The sequence below is a fragment of the Marmota flaviventris genome, chromosome 10, assembly GCF_047511675.1.
Source record: "Marmota flaviventris isolate mMarFla1 chromosome 10, mMarFla1.hap1, whole genome shotgun sequence".
Classification (NCBI taxonomy): domain Eukaryota; kingdom Metazoa; phylum Chordata; class Mammalia; order Rodentia; family Sciuridae; genus Marmota; species Marmota flaviventris.
The window spans coordinates 78784075-78808805 of NC_092507.1; the positions used below are offsets into that span (position 1 = coordinate 78784075).

Consider the following 24731-nt stretch of genomic DNA (forward strand, 5'->3'; position numbering starts at 1 on the left):
CATTTTGTAATTTACTAGCTAATCTCAAGAAAGTGAAAAGACCACCCACTAAAGGGGATAAAATATTTGCAAACTATAAAGAACTTGTATTTAGATATAGGAAGAACTCTTAACAAATCATTAAAAAATACTCAATTAAAAAAATGAACAAAAGATTTGAAAATATATTTCTCCTAAGAAGATACACAAAAATGGGGCTAGGGCTGGGGCTCAGTGGTAGCGCACTTGCCTAACATGTGTGAGGCATTGGGTTCGTTTCTCAGTACAACATATAAATAAAAAATAAATGAATAAAGTTCTATCAACCACTAAAGAAATAAAATAAAAATTTTAAAAAAGAAGAAGATACACAAATGGCCAATGAGCACATGAAAGATGTTCAGTAACACTACTCATCAGGGAAATGCAAATCAAAAATCAGAAAAGAAGTTCTACAAGACTGAGGTTGCTAGAAAGAAATTCTCTGGGATGATGGGAATTTTCTAAGATTACAGAAATTTTCTAAGTTTTAATAGGCATTATGGTTATACACATGTATATACATTTGAAATTCAATTCTTTTTTTTTTTTTAACTGAGGATTTAACCCAGGGGCACTTAACCACTGAGCCATATCCCCAGCTCATTTTATATTTTATTTAGAGACAGGGTCTAAGTTGCTTAGGATTAAGTTGCTAAGGCTGGCTTTGAACTTGCAATCCTCCTACTCCTGCCTCACCCTCTAGAGCCTCTGGGATTTCAGGCATGTGCCACCATGCCCAGAGCTCAAACTATACACTGAAAAACTAAGCCTTTCTGTTTCACTCTTCTCATTTAGAGACTGGACTCTGAATTAACACATTATTCATTCATCTGTGTTACTCTGTAAAAATAACTATAGTTTGTATTTCTTACTTATTAAAAAATACAGGGGCTGGGGTTGTGGCTCAGCGGTAGAGCGCTCACCTAGCACATGTGAGGCCCTGGGTTCAATCCTCAGCACCACATAAAAATAAATAATAAAATAAAGATATTGTGTCCAACCAAAAATAAATAAATATTTTTTAAAAATACAAGCCAATTTGAAAAATCTACGCTTTTAAAATTGTGATTACCTTCTGATCAGAAGTTTGAGTGTTATACAAATTAATACTGTGGTAATTTTTCTTAAATATGATATGTAACATACTAACCCAAAAACAGATGTGGTAGCTTTGGTTTTTAATATGGTGGTTTTGTTTTTTAAAGCAGATTACTTAAAAAGCAAATATAATTCAACTGAATTTGACAAAGCAGATGAGTTTTCAGGGTAGGGGTTTTAGTTTGGATTTTTTTTCATTTGTTTTAATTAGTGATAATAGAATGCATTTTGATACATCATACATAAATGGAATATAACTTCTCATTCTTCTGGTTGTACATGATGTAGAATCATACCGGTCATGTAATCACATAAGTACATAGGGTAATAATGTCTGATTCATTCTACTATCCTTCCTATCCCCACATACCCTCTCCCCTCTCTTCACTCTCATCTGACTAATCCAAAGTACCTCTATTTTTCCCTAGCTCCCCACCTTACTGTGAATTAGCATCTGCATATCAGAGAAAACATTCGACCTTTGGTTTGGGGGGACTGGCTTATTAGCATGATATTCTCCAGTTCCATCCATTTACCTTCAAAGGCTATAATTTCATTCTTCTTAATGGCTAATATTCCATTGTGTGCACACACACACAAACACACCCCACGTTTTCTTTATTCATCTGCTGAAGGGCACGTAGGTTGGTTCCATAGTTTAGCCATTTCAAGTTGAGCTGCTATAAACATTGGCATGGCTGCATCATTGTAACATTCTGATTTTAAGTCCTCTGAGTATAAACCAAGGAGTGGGACAGCTGGCCATCTTATTATTCATTCTTGATTTTACTTCTTGTGCTTTAGGAGTTTTGTTAAGGAAGTCAGTTCCTAAGCTAACATGGTAAAGATTTGGGCCCACTTTTTCTTCTAGATGGTGTAGGGTCTCTCGTCTAATGCCTAACTCCTTGATTCACTTTGAGTTGAGTTTAAGGGTTTAATTTCATTTTGCTACATATGGATTTCCAGTTTTTCCAGCACCAGTTGTTGAATAGGCTCTATTTTCTTCAATGAATGTTTTTGGTACCTTTGTCTAGTATGAGATAACTGTATTTGTCTCTGTGTTTTCTATTCTATGTGTCTGTTTTGGTATTAATACCATGAGGATTTTGTTACTACGGCTCTGTAGAATAGTTTAAGGTCTGGTATTGTGATGCCCCCTGCTTCTCTAAGGACTGCTTTGGCTATTCTGGGTCTCCTATTTTTTCGATAAATTTTATGACTGCTTTTTCTATTTCTGAGATTTTAATAGGAATTGCATTAAAGTCTTTATAGTGCTTTTGGTAGTATAGCTATGGTGCTTTTCTTTTCTTTTCTTTTTTGGTGGTGGGGGGGGGGTGTAACTAGGTATTGAACGCAGGGGTTTTTTTAACACTGAACTACATCCCCAGACTTCTTACTCTATTTTTTCAGTTGTCAAAGGACATTTATTTATTGATTGCTGAGCTGAGAATTGCCTAGCACCTCCCACATGACAGGCAAGTACTTTAGCACTGAACCACAACCCCAGCCCTTAATTTTTATTTTTGATACAGGGTCTCACTAAGTTGCTGAGTCTGGTGCACTCTACCACTGAACTAAAACCCAGCCCTAATTTTTATTTTGAGATAGGATCTCGATAAGTTGCTGAGGCTGATCTCCAAGTTGTGATCCTCTACCTTGGTCTCCCAGGGTTGCTGGTATTACAGGCAGTACATCCATCTTTAAATTGTCAGTCTTGCATGAAGGTTATTTTTTTTTTTTTGGGGGGGGGGGTTTAGGTTTGTTTTTAAATGTTTTAGTCATGGGATTTTCTTTACACTGAGGTCAAACTAGGGCCAAGCAAGCTTTTGTCCTTCATATTAACTATATGTTATATTGTATACTGACATGAGATATAATGCTTCTATATAAGAGAACAGAAGCAAAAGGGTAGAACTAAAAATTATTTGTATCTTGATTTGGAAATTATGAAACATCACCATATTATGATGAGACACATTTTGAAGAATAAATGTTTAGACTAAGGAAAGCTCACCAGTTGTTTTTGTTTTACTTGGGTATTTTTGCTGAACTTAGGTCAAGACCCCTTTTCTTTTAGTATTGCACATATGTTTCTTCTTCAAGTTCATTTCCTCTCAAATACATCTTCATGTATATGCCTGATGTGCTCCTGGCAGCAGGATGTTGGCAGCAGTGTAGTCCCCATGCTGTTCCTAGTAACATGTAACACCATTTTCATGACAGACCTAAGCACAGACCCTACTATTATCTTACAGGTGTAAGTTTTTTCAAGCCATAGTCCTGAGACAGATTATTTGATGCAAATTCTCTATTTTTGTAGTATGTTGTTTCCTTTGTGACTCTAGGGTGAATTAAAATGCCTGTCAACTGCAAACTTGCTTATGATTGATTTGGTGCAATGAAGTTCCTTTCTAATCATTTCTGGTTTGGAACATACTCAGCCATCCTAAAAACTGGAACTATTTATTTCTGACTCATTTGTTTTACCTTAAGTTTCAGATGAGGTTAACTTTTCTTCTTTCACTTACGGGGACTAAGCAAGGTCACAAATTGATTTGGTACAATGAAGTTTAGAACTTTCTAAAGAAAAACTTTAGCATTTTTATAACAAAAAAGTCCTAAGAAGGGTTAGGGTGTGGCTCAGCGGTAGAGCACTCGCCTAGTGAGGCGCTTGGTTTGATTCTCAGCACCACATAAAAATAAATAAATAAAATAAAGGTATTGTGTCCAACTACAGCTAAAAAAAAAAAAATTTAAAAACAGTCCTAAGAGTTAGAACATTTTGCAGAAGTACTACTAAACTATTTTATTACATCTCTTCCTAAGGAACTACAGTTATGTGTCACATGACAGTCTGATCAAAGAATGGATTGAATACATAATGTGGACCCATAATATTATATAATGGAGCTGAAAAATCACTACCACCTATTGACAGCTACATCACAACATAGTATAACATATTATTCATGTTTCTGGTGATACTATTAAAAAAAAAAAACAACCTATTGCGCTGTGTTGTAAAAAAATAAAAGTAGGGCACAAGCCTGGGGTTATAGCTCAGTAGCACAGCGCTTGCCTAGCACGTATGAGGCACTAAGTTCGATCCTCAGGACCACATAAAAATAAATAAATAAAGGTATTGTGTCCATTTGCAATTTAAAAAAATTTAAATAAATGTTTTAAAAAATTTAAATTTTTTAAAAACTTTTTAAAGTATGGCACATAATTATGTACAATATGTAATACCTGATAATGAACTGTTACTGGTTTATGTATTTACCACATTATACTTATTATCATGAAGCTGTATTCCTTCTACTTATTAAAAAAGAAAGCTGTAAAACAGCCTCAGGCAGGTCCTTCTGGAGGTATTCCAGAAGGCAGAATTATTATCATAGAAGATGACAGCTTCTTATGTTATTGTTACAGACCTTCCACTGGGACAAGTTATGGAGTAAAAGACAGTAAAACTAATGATCTTGAGTAGGCCTATGCTAATGTATGTGTTTCTTAGTTTATAACAAAAAAAGTAAATAAAAATTCAATAAAGTTTATACAATGAGAACACAAAGAAAATATTTTTGTGCAGCTGTATAATACATTTGTTTTAAGCTAAATAAGAGTCAAAAGTTGTGTGGAATATGATATGTCAAGAAATTTGTAATGTTTTGAACAACCAACAATAAAAAATTTAAAAAAAAAGAGTCAAAAGTTATAGTTTATTGATATTTGTTTTTATAAAGGTAGAGTAGCCAAAGTGTGCAGCTTGTATAAAGACTGATGTACACTAATATCGCAGACCTTCACATGCACTCACCACTGACTCACCCAGAGCAACTCCATTCCTGCAAGTTCCATTCCTGGGTAAGCACCTTATATAGGATGTCCCATTTTGTATCTTTTATACCACAATTTTACTGTACTTTTCTGTGTTTAGATACACAAATACTCATAGTAGCCTATAGTATTTAGCATAGTAATAACATACAGTATAATCTAGGAGCAACAGGCCACCATCTAGGTTTATCTAAGTACACCCTACAATGTTAATACAACAATGAAATCATCCAACAATGCATTTCTTAGAACCTATCTTGTCATTAAATGATGCATTCATGAAAAGAATTTATATATTCTTCAAGAAAATGGAGACTGGGGTTAGGGTTGTAGCTCAGTGGTAGATCGTTTGCCTAGCATGTTCAAGGTCCTGGGTTTGCTCCCCAGTACTGCCCCCAAAAAAGAATATGTAGACTTCATAAATATGTACTTAGAATCAACTATTCTCATTCCTTATTGCTAAAAGTGATAATAACTCAGGGAGGCTCCTAAACAGGTTGCCACCTAATTTTAATATAATTAAGATACTCTGACATAGTAGTAGAGGAGCACACTACCTAAAAGTCAACTATTTCCAAAGACTTGATTCTGGAAAATGGTAATGGGATTATTGAGAAGTCTATCCAAAACTTATTCTGTTATTTATTTTTCTCCTTCCAGATTACATGGCTTTACGGTTTACATGAATTTATTATTAAAAAAATAAAACTATCCACCCCACACTTCCCATTCCACCACAATTTCATTACGATGAATGAGAAGGAAAAAAAAAAAAAAAAACATCAGGTTGAAGGAAAATACTGACCCAGCAGTAATACTGTTCATTGTAATCTAAGGCATTTCCCATGAGTTTGTGTGGCCATTTCTTATCTGCTACTACTGTACTGTAATTCAGAGACCAGATCTGTTCACCCTCCCAGACAGTGCCAGGCTAAGACATCAGAGGCTGGATTTCTATTAAATGGGAAACACATAACCCTCAGTTCCCTAACTGGACAACTCCAAGTTTCTCTTAAAGTGGCTCCAAATCTACGGTCAGTTGTTCCAATCGGCTACAGCAGTACATTGGCTGAGATGAGGGTACTGAGACAGCATCAGCTGGATTTCAAATAGTATCAAAATGGAGAAAGTATAGGGCTGGGGTTGTGACTCAGAGGTAGAGCGCTCACCTAGTATGTGTGAGGTACTGGGTTCAATCCTCAGCATCACATAAAGTAAAATAAAGACATTGTGTCCACCTATAACTAAAAAATAAATATATAAAAAATAGATGGAGAAAGTCTAGAATTGGTGGTAGGGAGAAAGTATTATAATTCTCTAATGGGTAGGACTAAGGAATAAGTTGAGAATGAAGGAATTTTCCACCATGGAGAGTAGTTCAGATCTCAAGAGAGAGAAGCTTCATTATACCTTTGCCTCTGAGAATCAAACCTTCTCACCAAAGCACTACCTATTTAAGGAAATAGTAGAGTGCATACTTCACAAGAAACACATGAGAGGGGGCTAGGGTTGTGGCTCAGCGGTAGAGCACTCGCCTAGCACGTGCTGGGTGCTGGGTTTGATCCTCACCAAAGGTATTGTGTCCAACTACAACTAAAACAAAATATTAAAAAAGAAAGAAAGAAACATGTGAGAAAGAAGCACAGTTTGTGTGTAAAAGCATGCACATGATAAAGATCAAAGAAAAAGTCTCTCAACCTATGACTGAAAATATAAAAGAGGAAAAGAAAAATAATAGGGTTTCTTTGGGATGTATGTAGTTTGAAATACCTTGGGGACATCTATATAGATAAATAAGCACAGCAATTAAAGAAACAAGTCTAAAGTTCAGAAGAAAGGTGGAGATTACAAATAGAAATTTGGTAATTATTTGTGAACAGTTGACATTAAACTTTTTGAATATGATATTGTATTTGGTAAAATTTTTCCTAAGTATACCACAGCAGGACACTACAGAAACTGGTCAATATCAGCTGGTGACTTTCAAGCTACCAAGAGAATTTATAAAGCCCTAAAGACAAAAAAAAAAAAAAAAGCTATATGAGAAAATACCTGGAAAGTTAAATATGCTAGCACTTAAGTTTTTCAAAAAGCCTTATTATAATAGAGGGGCAACTTTTCAAACATGAGGGTCAAACATTTCTTATAATGTTACACCAAACGAACAGAATAAGAATATGCTGCGAGAAAGATAACTTGTCCGCTAAAAGATTGGCAAGTAAGTAACAAAAGACTTGTTTTATTCCATTTTGGGCTAATACAACACAATACTTTAGACTGGTTAATTTATAAACAACAGAAATTCATTGCTCACAGTTCTGGAGGCTGAAAAGTCCAAAGTAAATTAATCCCATTCCTGAGGGTAGTTTCCCAAAGGTCCCACCCCTTAACATCACATTTGGGATTAAATTTCAATACATGAATTTTGAAGGGACATAAACATTCATACAATAGCAAAACTACATGACTGACTCACAGAGTAGTCACATTCTTTCTTATCATCATCAAGCACAAATCTGTGTCTCAGATCAACAGAAATAAGAAAAGGATAAATAAGAGAAAAAACAAGGAATTAGCATAGGCAACAACAAAGACAGGTTCCAAAATGACCTGGATTTTTCAGTTCTGAAAAACACATTTCTTATCCTGGTTTGTTTCTTTCAGATGACAGCTCAGAGAAGGTGAACACATTCCAAACCTCTGATCAGAAACTGATGGTTTGGAAATTACTTTATCCAGCTGATAAAAATTTAAATAATCTTCAGTGATAAGAAAAAGAACAGAGAGTTCAAATGAAGATCTAAAGACTTTTCCTATGATTAAAAATACATGATTTTTTTTTTTAACAGAGACTTGAAAATATCTACTTTGCTTGTAAGCTTTTCATTCCCTTTATGTTGCTGGATGTTTTATGGAGAGCACCCTAGGAAAACTGAGGTAATACTTTACACTAAAATTATAAATGTAAGATGAACTTAACATCATCTAGCTCAGTCAAACAAATATAATGCAAGCCACATATAATTTTAAATGATCTAGGTAGCCATATTTAAAATTAATTTTAATATTGTATTTTCATAAAATATCATCAAAATGTCATTACAACATGTAATCAAATTTTTTTAAATTAATGACATTATTTTTTCAAATCAAGTATTCAAAATTTGGTGTTCACAGAAAGTAAACTATACACCAGAATACTACAGTAACAGTTTGTGTGCCCAATTGCCACATATAGCTAGTAGCTACCATGCTGGATGGTACAGATCTAGATGTTGATAAACTACAAACATATTTAAAATTGACATCAAAGACTCCTGCTTACCAAACTTTAAAACCATAACATACATTTACTTTAAAAGAACTCTTTCCACTTCTTCATTATCATATCTTATCCCAAAAAATAAGCTAAAAAGCAAAACTGAATTCCAAATAACAGAAAGTAAAAGGAAACAAACAGTTGCAATGACAAACATTTAAACAACACAAATAATGATGTGTTCAAATTTTAATTAGCAGCATTTCCCTTCTGAATTAAAATGCATTGCTATTATACTTGAAACTTACCTCCTTAAATTCATCTCTGCCAATGCCTTTGTATTTTTAAAATGAAAAAGAAAACACATTTAACACATGGGGGGGAAGGTTGTCTCATTTCAACTTTAAGTCTATCAATTATTAACTTTCTTCAAACTGATCTTTGACATCACACTGAACCATTTCTTCACATCTTTCCACGGTTGCCACACACATGCTCTTGTTTTTAAAATGTAATAGCTGCAATAAAACTGTAGGAATAAAAAGAGTTTCTATATAGAATTTGATACCTTCATGTTTCTTAAATTTTAGTTTTCTAAAATATTGCCATTTTTATATCTCCTGAATTAAAAATAGTTAAATAACACAATCATAGTCTCATTTACATTTGGGGAAAGAAAAAATAAATCCCAATAAAAACATCTACCTTAATTTTTACTTTAGTTATGTAACTTACACATCTTTATCACAAATCACAGAAATGGCCAGAGAAATTTAAAATTATTATTCTTACAATTTTCTCCCAGACATGATACTAGTAATAATACTAGTAGGGAAGGTAGTAGGACAGAACAAGAAGAGAGCTGAATCTTAGTATGGTGTCATTTTACTTCATTTTTTAATTAAAATTAGATGAACACATCTTTCCACTAGTATTGTTCTCCTAAAGATAAACAAGATATCACTACATTCAACCTTTCTGTAAATATAAATCCTTCCCATGGAATTTGGGCTTTTAATGATTTAAAACATTGTACACATACACGTGACTTAGTATTTGAACACAAAAATATTGAATTTTTTGAATAGTTCACACAAGAACAAAGGGTGACAACCTTCTTTTATTTCTTCACAAACTTTTTGTGTTAGTGGGGGTTGGGGGTGAAGCCTGGGGATTAAACCCAGACCTCATGCCTATTAAACACACTCTCTACCTCTGAACTACATCCCAGTCTCAAAATCTCTTTTCTGAAAATTTTTAAACAATTTCAGGAAATTTTCCTTAATTTTTTACATAAAAGTTAAGCACATGGCATACAGGCATAAATTATGAACTGCTTAGGAACAAGTTCACCATTAACCCACACTTTGCCTAAAACAATTTTTTAACATAATACTTTGTACAATTAATTGTACAGCAATTTCTGGTCACAGCCATAACGATAAATTCAAACTTGATCACTTACAAACCAAGTACCAGAAGTTGTACTTCATGCAAACTACTTCATCCGTGTAAAAACCAACTCAAAACTTACAATTTCTTTACACTCTTTAGAGAGATCTGTAAGTGCTTGGCTTTGCCAGTCCTGCCCCAGCTTCATATCCCCCTAACATTTTCCACCTCATAACTCCTTTTGCTCTCTGTAATGGTCCCTGCCAAGTTCTTCTCTCTAAGAACCTATATGCTCATAACAGCCTTCACACAACAGCCAACACTCCACTCTGTTCTTTTGAGATCCTCTTCCAATTTCATCTTATCCAAGAAACTTTACCAATTTACTTATCATGTTAAAAAACTATCTCTTCCTAAAACCTTTAACAAAACTTTTGCTCAAAATTCTTTAAAATGTAGTAAGCAAAGGAATAAAAAGTTAAAACTAATACACATACACATTGAAACCAAGTAATTATGTGGCATACACAACTTCTTACTTTACCATCAAATGCTGAAAGCCAAAGAAAATCCTTTGAAAGGAATTCCTAGGAAATGATCACCTGAAGGAGACAATTTCTATCATCAGGTTTGCATGGGCTGATATTAGGTCCTCTTTTATGTGGCTCAATTAGACCAAGCTCAAAATCCCCAGTTTTTAAACTTTGTTTTATCACTATTTTCTGTCTTTATCTCAACAGGAAGGTACCAAACCTGAGCACAGCTCCCTTTAAAGCAAAATTTCAACAATTACCTCAACAGTGAATTTTTAAAGCTGAGTAGAGAATATACTTATATATGGTATTAATTCCTAAACTTAATTGTCAAATAATATAAATCAACTTTTGTAATGTTATTCAGAACTCTTCCCATGACAAAGGAAAACATAAAACTTCTTAAGCTCATTCTTGTCATGATGAAGTAACAGAGACTGGATTTGCCCTATTACCTGAAACAACCAAATGATAATTAACAAAATATATGAACACAATTGTTTTCAAGACTGTGGGTAACAGGCAATAATGAAGAACAATTTCTGAGGTTCACATTAACTCTGTGAATGCCATCTTACCTTCCTTGAGAAAGTTTCTGGGACCTGGCACAAGTAGGGGAAAATTCAAGACAGTACCTAATAAACTCCCTGAATTGAGGAGATGGAGCTGAGACTCATCATAACTCAGATAAGCCACACTTCAGGTACTCAATTACGGTTAGATCAAGGTAGCTAGAGTTCACATGACAAGAGACCAGAAAGGAAAGAACTACACAGAGATCTTTAGAGATTGTCAAAGCATCTCTATCAAGTATTCAGCTGAAACTGAACAGTACACTCATGTAAGGAAACTACCCAAAGGAAAGGAAGAACCACCAGAAAAGATTGGCTGTAACTGTGGCCACTTTCACACAAGGCAGGCAACAATACCTGTTTCCACCAACCTGACTCAAAAATCTCCTGTTTCTAGGCACAATGCGCAGAGTACACAAAAGGGTCTTGCTTCAGTGCAGGGGTAGAGGGTTAACACTCCTAGGCTGTATACTACTCTAGAGCAAATGCTTTCCAAGTCATTTAATTGCATTCCAGAACAAAGTTTAAGAATACCTATAGGAAAATAATGAAACACAATAATGTAAAATGCACAATGTTAGCCATCCAATAAAAAATTATCAGGCTTGCAAAGAAACACATATAACTGTGTTACTATATTTATAGCAACACAATTCACAATAGTCAAACTATGGAACCAGCGTGGGTGTCCATTAACGAACAAACAGATAAAGAAAATGTAGTATATATTATACAGTGCAGTTTTGGTAAGCTATAAAGAAAATTGAAATTATGTCCCTTGCAGGAAAATGGATGAAACTTGAGAACACTATATTGAGCAAAATAAGCCAAACTCAGAAGGTCAAGGGCCATTATGTTTTCTCTCAAATGTGGAAAATAGAAGAAAAAAAAAAAAAAAGAACGGAGGGGGTCCTCATGATAATCAAAGGGAGATCAATAGAATACAGAAAAGGGATCTGGCAGAGGAAGGAGGAAGGAAAAAATTTTTAAAAGAAGCATATATATCCATTAATGAGGAGAATAATCATAATAATAATAATAATAATTTCTGTAATTAGAGTCTTTAAAGAAGTGCAGAAAGGGACAAAACAATTTTTGAAGAAAAAAAATGACCCCAAAATTTCCATAGTTGGAAAAAATTATAAATCTATAAGAAATTTAACAAACTTCAGATGTGAGAAACATGAAGAAAATGACAATAGGACAACTCAGAATTAAGTTGCTTAAAACCAGTGGTAAAGCAGAGAAAAAGACATAACAAAAACAAAGATAAGAAACAAATTGGATTTTTTTGTTGAAAACAATGCAAAAGAGAAATCAATGAAATAACATCATAAAAACTATTAACCTAAAATTTTGTCCTAAGAGATAATAAATATCTTTTAACTTTCTCAGACATACAAGAGCTAAACAATTCATCACCAGCAGCCTGAAATGCTAAAGGAAGTCCTTTAGACAGAAGGATAGTGACATCAGATGGAAACATGGATCCACAGAAAGTGCCAGTGTGTTGCACACCTGTAATCCTAGCAATTTGGGTGGCTGAGGCAGGAGGAACACAGGTGAGGCCAGCCTCAGAAACATAGTGAGACTCTGTCTCAAAATAAAAAGTAAAAAGGGTTGGGGATGTAGCTCAGTGATAGAGCACCCTGGATTCAAATCCCCCAGTACAGAAAAAAAAGGATAGAAAGTACCAAATATGGTAACTACACAGACATAAAAACATGCATTTTTTTTCTTTTTATTTCGATTTCATTTCTTTCTTTCTCTCTCTTTTTTTTTTTTTTTTTTTTGTGTGTGTGTGTGTGTGCGTGTGGTGCTGGAGATTGAACCCAGGGCCTTGTGCATATGAGGCAAGCACTCTACCAACTGAGCTATATCCTCAGCCCTTGATTTCATTTCTAAGATAACTGTTGAGGCAAAAATATTACAGTATGGGAATTATATATAAAAGTATAAACTAGCACAAAGGATTGTAAATGCAAGTGTACTATTCAAAGGTTCTTAACACATTATGTATAATGGTATAATAAATATCCTTTGAAAATAGAGCGATAGGGCTGGGGTTGTGGCTCAGTGGTAGAGGGCTCGCCTAGCACGAGTAAGGCACTGGGTTTGATCCTCAGCACCACATTAAAAAAGAAATGAAATAAAGATATCGTGTGTCCACCTACAATTAAAAAATAAATATATTTTTTAAAATTTTTTAAAAAGAAAATAGAGTGGGGGGGCTGGGGTTGTGGTTCAGCGGTAAAGCACTTGCCTAGCATGTGTGAGGCACTGTGTTCGATCCTCGGCACCACATAAAAAATAATAAGTAAACAAAATAAAGATATTGTGTCCATGTATAACTAACAAATTTTTAAAAAATAGAGTGATAAGTTGTCTTAAGAAGGTCAAATGATTAAAAGAAAACAATGACAAAAAACAAGATAACAGATTTAAATATAACCATTTTTATTATTACATTAAATGTAAGCAGTCTATTTTCCTCAAAATCTTCAAAATGAAAGATTCAAAATGATTCTGAAATGCCCAGAATGGGCAAATCCCCAGAGACAGAAAGTAAATTAGTAGCTGGAAATAGAATGAAATGGGAAGACTAATGGGAACACAGTTTCTTTTTGGACTGATGAAAATGTTCTGAAACTGGACAGTATAATCATAGTTGTACAACTGTGTGACTATATTGAAAAAACACTAAATTATATCCTTTAAGAGGGTGAACTCTATGGCATGTGAATAAATTTAAAATAAAAATTCAAAAGAAGAAACTAATAAAATGTGTTTTCACCTCTGCAGAATTATACTTCTTGTCTGACTCAAAAAGGTTTGGCCATTTGATTTGCTTTGGGGGTCATAAAATGTAAAGGAAAAGTTATACATATCACTCCCTGGGTATTTTCAATTACATCTTTTTCCTTCTAAGTCCAGTTTACCCTGAATAGCACCTGGGTTCTGGTCCTGGAAGGAAGTATGAAGTAAAGATGTACTCACCTGTACCTTGAGATGAATGTGATTGTAAGCAGGAAATAAAACTTACTTGACGTTTTTTAAAAAGTTAAACATCTAACTAACCCAATCAAAAGTCTAGTAAGACTGTATTTTTAAAATAGACCTAAATAAGGGTTGAGATATAGCTCAGTGGAGGAGTGCTTGCCTGTGAGTTAGGTTAGACACACAGGTTGATTGCATTAGGTTGGATACACAGCGCACATACATACACACACACACATGCATGTACACGCACGCGTGCACACACACACACACAAAGAATACAAATAAAAGATGGGGAAAAATAAAATGTTAAAACTATTCAAAAAGTTAGTGACTACATTAATGAAATCAAGTAGATTTCTAAGCATAAAGGTCATAAAGAGATATAAGACATCCTCAATGTCCATACACCAAATAATGGAACTTCATATTACATAAAACAAAGACAGAATTTAAAAGAAAACAGACAAATATGCAATTATAGCTGGAAATTCTAATACTTCTTTCTCAATACCTGACATAACAAGTAAACAGAAGAAAACCAGCAAAGATATAGTAGATTTGAACAACACTATCAATCCACTTGAGCCAACAGACATTTATAGACCATTTCAGCAAACAACAGCTGAATACACATTCTTTTCAAATGCCAAAGAACATTTAACAAGACAGACAATATTCAGGGCCATAAAACAAGTAATAAATTTGAAGGAATGTTGCTAAGGCAAGGTTTAAAAAAAATAAGCACTAAAAACCCATATTAGATCACACAAGCATCATAAGGTAACAAGACATTTCAATTAAAGATCAAAGACATTTCCAATCAACTACCATTTGAAGACAACTATCATAAAAATCAATTTCCTTCATTAACATAGATCCAAAATTCCCCAAAAAAATGAGCAAATCAAATCAATAATATTTTATAAAGACACTATATCATAACCAAGTGGAATTTGTCCCAGGAATGCAAAATTGATTCAAAATCAACTTGCCACATTATCAGACTAAAAGATGAAAATCATATGATCATTTCAATAGATTTGGAAAAAGCATTTTATAAAATCTAAAATGTATCTTAACTCTAAACCAAATAAGAAATAAAAAGGAATTTACCTAGCCTGATAAAAGGCATATGAAAAACCTACAATTAACAGCATATATAATACTTTACACCTTAAGAACAACAAAGCAAAAATGTCTGTTTGCCATTACCATTTTAATGTATACTTGAGGTTCTAATTTGTTGCAATAGGCAGGTGAAAAAAGACAAAAGGTATCCAAAAGATGAAAAAGAAGTTAAAGTGCTCTTATTCACAGATAATATGTTCAACTATACAAAAAAACCTAATGCAATCTTGAAAACAAAAATAAAAACTCCTACCAGGGGCTGGGGTTGTGGCTCAGTGGCAGAGCGCTTGCCTAGCATGTTGAGGCACTGGGTTTGATTCTCAGCACCACATAAAAATAAATAAATAAATAAAGGTCCATCAACATCTAAAACATTTCAAAAAAAAAACTCCTACAAGAACAATGAATACAGCAAGGCTGCAGAATTTATGATCAATATAAGAAAAACAATTATAGTTTCACATGCTAGCAATGAGCAATTAAAAACTAAATTTAAAAACATACCATAGACAAACAATAATTGAGAAATATATTGTTTGGGGGGTAGAAGACAATATCATTAGGAATTCAATGCAATCTCAACAAAAATTTCCAGATATTTCCAGAAATTAACAACTTGATTGTAAAATTTATATGGGAATGTCAAGAACCAAAAGCCAAAACAAAACAACAAGGTTGGAAAACTAACACTATTTGATTTCAAGACTCAATACAGGGGCTGAGGTTGTAGCTCGCTGGTAGAATGCTTGCCTAGCACGTGTGAGGCACTGAGTTAAATCTTCAGCAAAAAACAAATGAAATGAAGGTATTGTTTACATCTACAACTAAAAAAAAATTAAAAACAAAAGACTCAATATAAAGCTATAATAACTAAGGTAGTATAATGTTGGCATTAAAAAACAGAAAGAGATGAATAAAACAAAATGGAGTCCAAAAAGAGACTCATATATTTATGGACAACTGATATTTAACCAAATTATAAGAGTAATTAAATAGAGAAAGGATAGTGGTTTTAACAAACAGTACAGGAAAAATCATGTTTGTGCATATTCAAACAAATAAACTTTGATCTACACCTTGCATCAAATACAAAATTAACTCAAATAGATCACAGAGTTATGTGTAAAATTTAAAACTATAAAACTTCTTGGACTGAGCATGATGTTGGACATCCATAGTTCCAGCTACTCAGGATGCTAAGGTAGAAGGATTACTTCTGTACCAAACTTTGTGATCAGCCTAATTAGCATTAAAAAAAAAATCTCTTTTTTTAAAAAAATTTATTTGTTCTAATTTGTTAAAATCCCATCTCTTTAAAAAATAATAATAATAAAACTTCTAGAAGAAAATACATAAGAGAACCTGTGTAACCGTGAGTCACCCAAACACAATCTATTAAAAAAAAAAACAATTTAACATTGGGACTTCATCAAAATTTATAACAACTTCTCTTCAAAAGACACTTTTTTTTTTTTTAATGGTACTGAGGATTGAACCCAGGGCCTCATACATGCTATGATCTTCCACTGATTTACATCTTCGGTCCTCTTTTAGTTTTATTTTGAGACAAGTTCTTGCTAAATTGACCAGGCTGGCTTCAAACTTCTAATCCTCCTGCCTCAATCTCCAGAGTAGCTGGGATTATGGGTGTGCACCATCACGCATGGCTCAAAAGATACTTTTAAGAGATTAAAAAACCACCAACTGGAAAAATGAGATTTGAAAATCATGTACTTGATAAGGTATCTATATCCCAAACATATAAAGAACTCTCAAAACACAATAACAAGAAAGCAAACAACCTAACTTTATTTTCGTTTTTCTGGTATTAAGTATTGAACCCAGAGGGACTCTACCACTGAGCTCATCCAAGGCCCTTTTCATTTTTTAATTTTGAGACAGAATTTCATTAATTTGCTGAGGCTGGCCTTGACTTTCAATCCTCCTGCCTCAGCCCCCCAAGTAGTTGGAATTACAGGAGTGAGCCACCAAGTAGGGCTTACCTTACTTTTTAAAATCAAAGATGATAAGTTAGTCAAGCAGAACGGTTCACACCTGGAATCCTAGTGACTCAGGAGACTGGGCAGGAGGATCACAGGTTCAGGTCAGCCTTGGAAACTTATCAAGAACATATTTCAAAGTAAAAAGGTCTGGGTATGAAGCTCACTGGTAGAGTGCCCATGATTTGAATCCCCAGTGCCATAAAAAGAAAAAAGATGACATACACATGGTAAATAAATACAAAAGATGCTCAACACTATGAGTGCTGAATTAAAACCACATATTATCAATACTCATAGAATGACTAAAATTAAAAAAGAGTGACCAAACCAACTGTTGGCAAGGATGTACAGGAACTAGAAATTTCATAGACTTCTGATGGGAATGTGAAAAAATAGAGGCCATTTGGAAAATAGTTTGGAAGTGAAACATAATATCTACAATACAATCTATCAATTCTATTCCTAGGTGTTTGTCCCATAGAAGCGAAAAGTATACATTAACACAAAGGCCTATCCACAAATGTTTATACCATTCACAGCAACAGATGAGTAAACTGTGATATATCCATATGATGGAATACAGCTAAGCAACAAAAAGGAGTGACAACTCTCAAAATAATTCTGTTAAATGAAACAATCCATACAAAAAGGGTATAATAGTGAATGATTCTATTTCTACAGTGGGACATGGAGGGGGAGATGATACAGATTTTTTTTCTTTATTTGGGTGATAATTTCACAGAATACACCAATGTTGAAACTTACCAAAATGTACATTTTATATATTGGTAATTTATTATATCAATTATACACCAAAAAAGCTGTTAAAAATTACCATTATTATTATCCATACAGCCAGTGGCATTATATAACTTGGTCAAACACAAAAGGGTATTCTTCTTTATATTGTTTTGTACACAATACCCCCAATGAGGTTTTGATAATAACATAGTGAAGAAATACAAAGGATCCAGAGTACACATTCCTAGCAAAGTAAACAACTATTCCATTTCATACTCTAATGAGATAGTGATATAGTGCCTTTCATGGCTACATTTCTGAAAAGATTTCCCATTCTAAACCACAAATCAGATATTCATACTGGATTAAACTGTTTTACATTTTAACCAAAGGGGGCTATAAAGAAAGTTTAAAATAAAAATGGTAGGGCTGAGGGTATATCTCAGTGGTAGAGTGTTTATTTAGCAAATGCAAGGCCCTGGGTGAGATCCTCAGTACCACCAAAGAAAAATATTTTTAAATAAAGTTCAGGAGGGATTTAGGGACTCTGCTGTATTAAGAAAACAAACCTCTAAATCTAACCGTACAGGAAGAAAAAGTTAATCTTTTTCATGACCAACACTCAACCCAAAAGACTAAAATACTTTGTTACATAATCTGATAAAGAAGCCAAAAACTAGAAAACAAACATTCTTAATATGAGTAAATATTTAATTTTTTTTTTACTTTAGTTGGATTTGTATGATAACTGGAAAGAGAACACCAAGTAACCTCACTCACCTATTTTGTTCCTCCAGTTTAGCCAGGAGTTCCAAGTCATCCGGACTCAACTGTGATGGGGAAGACGGTGAAAGGGCTGGTGTTGACAGTGTGGTAGATGAGGATGTAGTGTGTAATGAAGCAGATGGACTTGCCACCTGACTGGCCATCTGACTGACTGTATGCGAAACTGTGTTCTTCACCCATGAGAGAGTAGAACTCAGCTTTTCTGCAACCTTGTCTGTCGCCACCTGAGGATTAAAAAATAAGTTGCATAGATTTTAGTTTTAATGCATTTATTACTGAGAACTTGAGAATCCTGTCTTGTTTTTTGTTTTTAAATTTTGTGTTGTTGCTACATTAGGGATTCCAACTCAGGCCTTTACACATGCTAGGCAAGCACAATCCTGTTAAGTTCTACTTAAAAATTACCATTAGAATTCTCTCTCTGAGATGATAAAGATGAAACAAGTTTTAGCAATAATGACCCTAACATATAGGTTTTGGAAACTTTTCCAAATTTCATGTTTGCAAACTACAAACTGAAACACACAAGGGAGTGATAAAATCACTTAAATGGTAACACAAATATTTCATTTAAAAATGAAAAAGAGCCAGTGCACACATCTGTAATCCCAGCAGTTTGGGAGGCTGAAGCAGGAGGATTGCGAGTTCAAAGCCAGCCTCAGCAACTTAGAAGGCCCTAAGCAACTCAATGAGACCCTGCTCTAAATAAGATATAAAAAGGGATAAGGATATGGCTCAGTGGTTAAGTGTCCCTGGGTTCAATCTCTGGTACCAAAAAGAAAAAAGAAAAAGGGCAAAAAATATCAAAAGATATAATTTTATATGAAATTTTTACTTCACATATGTATTAAAAATATACACTGTATGTATGTATATACAAGCACAGGTGTGCTGAGTCAGTATGTAAAGTATATTTTTATCAGGATTTTAGTCAAACCCAATTGTAAAGCAGGAATTAAAACATGTCATTGAGGTGATCATGATAGGGAAATGTTGTGATATGATTAATTTTTAAAAAAACTGGGTGTATTTATCATAAATAAGATGTAATGAGACCCTTATCAATCTGTCCTCAAACCAGTAAAGAGCATTTTCACAGAATGACTAGCTCCAAAGGTAGAGAGGGGGAGCTTGGGAGGAATAGAGGAATTCTAGATAGGGAAGAGGGGTGGGAAGGAAAGGGAGGAGGCAGGGGATTAGCAAGGATGGTGGAATGTGATGAACATCATTATCCAAAGGACATGTATGAAGACACGAATTCAGTGTCAACCTACTTTATATACAGAGATATGAAAAATTTTGGTACATATGTGTAATAAGAATTGTAATGCAAAAAAAGGTACGTGTATAAAGAGATGAATTGGTGTGAACATACTTTATACCCAAAGATATGAAAAATTGTGCTCTATATGTGTAATAAGAATTGTAATGCATTCCGCTGTCATGTATTTAAAAAAATAAAATCAATTACAAAATTAAAAATAAGAAAATTAATTAAAAAAAGAGAAAGAGAGAACATAATTCAACCCATAACATGATCATATTTCCTAATCCACATCTTCCTATTATGTGATGAAGTTCATGTACCCTCTTGTCCCTTGAATCAGAGAAGAACTTTTTGACTGCTTCAACCAATAGTGTATACCAAAAGTGATTATGGAAGCTCCCTCCTGCAATCCAGCCAACATACTGTTAAGAGGACCAAACTAGGGGTTAAGGATATAGATCAATTGAAGAGCATTTGTTTAGTGTGTATGAGGCCCTGGGTTCAATCTTCACAACTGAAAAAAAAAAAAAAAAAAGGGTGGAAGAAGCCGAAACTAGTCCAGAGAGACCACATCTAAAGAGTAGATGGAGATATTCTGTCCAGCTTAGGCACTAGCATCAACCAGACATGAATATGAAAATGCCTCCAAATGGGAGTGCACAGATGGTATATGACTGTAATCTCAGCAACTCGGAAGGTTAAGACAGGTGGATAACTGTTGAGAGCCACAGCCAAAGGGGCCCCAGCAAACTTCCAGCTGCCAGCTGATGATTGGCTCACAGCAGCCCCAGCAAACTTCTAGCTGCCAGCTGATTGGCTCCTCTGCGGTGATGCTCATTGGGCTATTTCCCCGCCCTTTCAGACCACGGAGCTGCTCATTGGGGGACTTTTTTGGCTCCGCCCACATGACCCAGCCAATCGGCCTCAAGAGCAGGAGGGGTGGGGGGAGATTGAGAGGCTTGTGGGAAGCCAGTGGTGGCAGTTGGGCTCTGAGGGAATTCCTGAAGAGCTGTGTGGTGCGGTGTGTGTGTGTTCTAAAAATAAAGTTCGTTTCTTTTGACAAGTGGCTCCTGAATTGTGCCCAGCCAGACTGTGGCATTTGGTGGCCCGCAAGGGGAACAACTGAGAGTAAGTGATAAGGTAAACTGCTCGCCCCTGAGGGCTGGGCAAGAGGATGGGTAGCCATTTTAAGATTCTTCTTTTGTTTTGTTTCGCTTCTGTTTTAAGTTGCCTGTCCCTGGAGATGTGTAAGATGGAAGAAAAACCGCTCACATCTGAGGAAAAACTATTTGCATTTGAGGAACAGATAGGGAGAAAGGACGGATGGACATTCCAGGAGGATAGAAAGGCTGATATAATGATTCTTTGTTGTTCCATTTTTGTTTCATTCTGTTTCGGTTTTGTTTGGCGTCATCTTGCTGGGTTGTATTATAGTTATAGTAGAAATATGGGATCAGAAATTAGTAAAAAACAAACTGAAAGAGTGTTAAGTAAATTGTTAGAGGAAGGAGGCATCCCAGTAAAATCAAGAGCAGTTAGGGTATACGTTGATACAATACAAAAATGTAGCCCATGGCTTTTTAAGGAGGAGTTGTTAAATATATCACAATGGAACCATCATGGTGAAGATTTAAAAAGAATAAAAAAGAATAGCCCAGGGACTCTGCTAGTTGGCACATTGCCACTGTGGACGTTCGTATCTTCTTTGCTTAGTCCAAAGCCTTCAGTTCAGACAATGGTAGAGGAAGGAGAAGACATAAAAATTCAAGTAAAAGAGAAGGTCTCTCAAGCGAGTCAGAGAAAAAAATTCAAGTAAAAAAGAAGGTCTCTCGAACTAGTCAGACAGAGGAAAAAATTCAAATAAAAGAGAAGATCTCTCGAGCTACTCAGACAGCGGAAGAAAGTTTAGAGCAGAAAAAGCCATTAGGGGAAAAGTTACAACAGGAGACTGCTACTAACACCTTTCTATCACTAGAGGGCGTAAGTGTCCAACCAACAGTGACACCTCTACAGGAGACTGCTACTAACACCTTTCTATCACCAGAGGGCATAAGTGTCCAACCAACTGTGCCACCTCCATATGCTGGGAGGCCCCCAACCCCCGTAGTTGATAGATGGGATCCTGAGAAAATACTAACATGCCCTGTATTTGAGCAGGCAGGAGGGCAGCGAATTCACCATGCTTTAAATTTCAAAACAGTGAAGCAGCTAAAAGAGGCTGTAACAACCTATGGTCCTCAAGCACCCTTCACTGTAAGCATGGTCGAATCCATTACCAATTTGAACATGACGCCATGTGTAAAGCTGTGCTAAATGGAGGACAATACCTGTTATGGAAGGTTGCCAATGAGGAATTTTGCAAGGAGACGACTAGGCAAAATGCAGCAGCTGGATATCCTCAGAGAAATCTAGATATGTTGTTAGGAAAGGGACCTTATGAGGATCAGCTGCAACAAATTGCATATGATCCTGGCATATACTTACAAATTGCTGTAGATGCGGTTAGGGCATGGAAGACTTTACAAGGACATGGAGGTTTACAAGGTCAATTATCTAAGGTAATACAAGGAGCTAATGAACCTTACGCTGAATTTGTAGATAGGCCTATTCAAACACCTACCAGAGTTTTTGGGAATACAGAACAAGCAATGCCATTAATAAAACAACTGGCTTATGAGCAAGCGAATCGTTGGTGCAGAGAAGTCATTAGACCATGGAAACATGAAGATTTAAACACATATATTAAATTATGTAGAGACATTAATAAACAAGGGCAAGTCGTGGCAGCTGCATTACAACAAATTTTAGATGCCAGGCCAAAAACATGCTACAATTGTGAACAAACAGGACATTTTAAAAGGAATTGCCCCATAGGAGGAGGGCTTAACAAAACTAGGTATCAAAGGAGTAGAATACCGGGTATTTGCCCAAAATGCCGTAGAGGGAGACATTGGGCTAATGAATGCCATTCTCAAACCACCATAGAGGGTACTCCATTATCAAAAAATGAACAAGGACCAGGTGTTTATCCACGATATCGTGGAGAAAGGCATCAGGCTCCATTGCCAAAAAATGGACAGGGGGGCCCAATGCTCTGGGGCCCAAGACCACAAATATACGGAGCACTGGAGGAACCCAGCAACCCCATCAGGGTAGTGCCCAGGACACATTGTCCATTAAATCCCTCACTAGACAAACCAGAGGAAGCGCAGGATTGGACATCTACGCCTCCGCCAGAACAGTACTAACTCCAGAGATGGGAGTTCAAATCATTCCCACAGGGGTAAAAGGACCTCTTCCCAAAGGAACAGTAGGCTTATTATTGGGACGCAGTTCTTCTACTCTAAAAGGACTTATGATAAGTCCTGGGGTAATTGATCCCGATTATGAAGGTGAAATAAAAATTATAGCCAGTTCTCCAAAGGGTATATCAGTAATTTCACCAGGAGATAGAATAGCACAGTTACTAATAATACCCAGCCTACATGATAAATTTTCCAGTCGTACTGTAGAAAGAGGTTCCAAGGGATTAGGCTCCACAGGTGTAGATTGGGCTATGCTTTCTTTAAATTTAGATTCTCGCCCCATGCTAACACTAAATATTCAAGGACATGAATTTAATGGGCTACTGGATACAGGTGCAGACCTTAGCATCATCTCTCGTCAAGAATGGCCAAAACATTGGCCATTACAAAAAGCCACTCAAATGCTTCGAGGCCTACGAGTGGCAACTAATCCCCATAGAAGTGCAATGGTATTAGATTGGAAGGATCCTGAAGGATGTGAAGGAACTATAGAGCCATATGTATTGGATCATCTTCCTATAAATTTATGGGGACGAGATGTCCTAGATCAATTAGGACTAACATTAACAAATAACATCAATCCAAATGCGCCCACTATTATGGCTAGACAAGGTTTTAGGAAAGAAAAAAAGATTAGGAGAACAAAAACAAGGTATAGCAGCAACAATTCAAATAGATCAAGGAATAAATAGACATGGATTGGGTTTTCAGAAGGGGTCACTGAGGCAATAAAAATTACTTGGAAATCAGAAAGACCAGTATGGGTTCCTCAGTGGCCCCTGACTAAAGAAAAGATACAAGCAGCCCATGACCTGGTCAAACAACAATTAGCGGAAGGACATATACAACCTTCTGTATGTCCCCATAATACTCCCATTTTTGTCATCAAAAAGAAATCTGGTAAATGGAGATTATTGCAAGATTTAAAAGCCATTAATAATGAGATGGTTATTATGGGACCTGCTCAATCGGGGGTTCCTCAATTGTCTGCTTTGCCAAAAACCTGGTATGTTTTAGTTATAGATATTAAAGATTGTTTTTTTTTCAATTCCAATTCATCCTGAGGATAGTCCACATTTTGCATTTACTATCCCTGCACTGAATCATGAAGGTCCTGATCAGAGATATGAATGGAAAGTACTCCCTCAAGGGATGGCTAACAGCCCAACTATGTGTCAAATTTATGTTAACAAAGTAATCCAGCCACTTAGAAATCAAAATCCTGAACTACAAATATTTCACTATATGGATGATGTATTATTAGCACACAAAGATAAAAACACATTGCTAGAATGTTATGCCACACTTACAAATTTATTTTAAAAATTATAATCTAGAGCTAGCAATAGATAAAGTACAATTAAATTTTCCAATTAATTATTTAGGAGTTCTATTATCCTCAACCATGGTCCATCCACCAAAAATTCAAATACGAGTAGATCAACTCAAATCACTTAATGACTTTGAAAAGTTATTAGGAGACATAAATTGGATAAGGCCTTATCTAGGTATACCAACAGGAGAGTTGGGACCTTTATTTGATATCCTAAAAGGTCCATCGGATCCAAATTCACCCTGAATGTTAACGCCTGAAGCAAGAAAGGCATTAAAAATCATTGAAATATATATGGAAAATATGCATTTGGATAGAATTGATATAAGTTTGCCTTTATTATTTATTGTACTACCAACAAAAAATATTCCTACAGGAGTATTTTGGCAAGAAGGTCCATTATTATGGATACATTTATCTTATTCTCCTAACACTATTCTTACTAGGTATCCT

At 35.2% G+C, this 24731-nt stretch overlaps 1 protein-coding gene across 4 annotated transcripts in view; it reads right to left on the reverse strand.

Annotated features, from left to right (window-relative positions):
• The window catches only part of Evi5 (ecotropic viral integration site 5), a 207220-nt gene that overhangs the window by 149594 nt on the left and 32895 nt on the right, over positions 1-24731 (reverse strand). For all 4 annotated transcript variants that reach the window (XM_071618050.1, XM_071618052.1, XM_071618051.1 and 1 more), the window contains exon 2: positions 18368-18597. In XM_071618050.1, the coding sequence (XP_071474151.1) occupies positions 18368-18516 (149 nt within the window). In that variant the 5' untranslated portion in view covers positions 18517-18597. The remainder of the gene's footprint in view (positions 1-18367; positions 18598-24731) is intronic.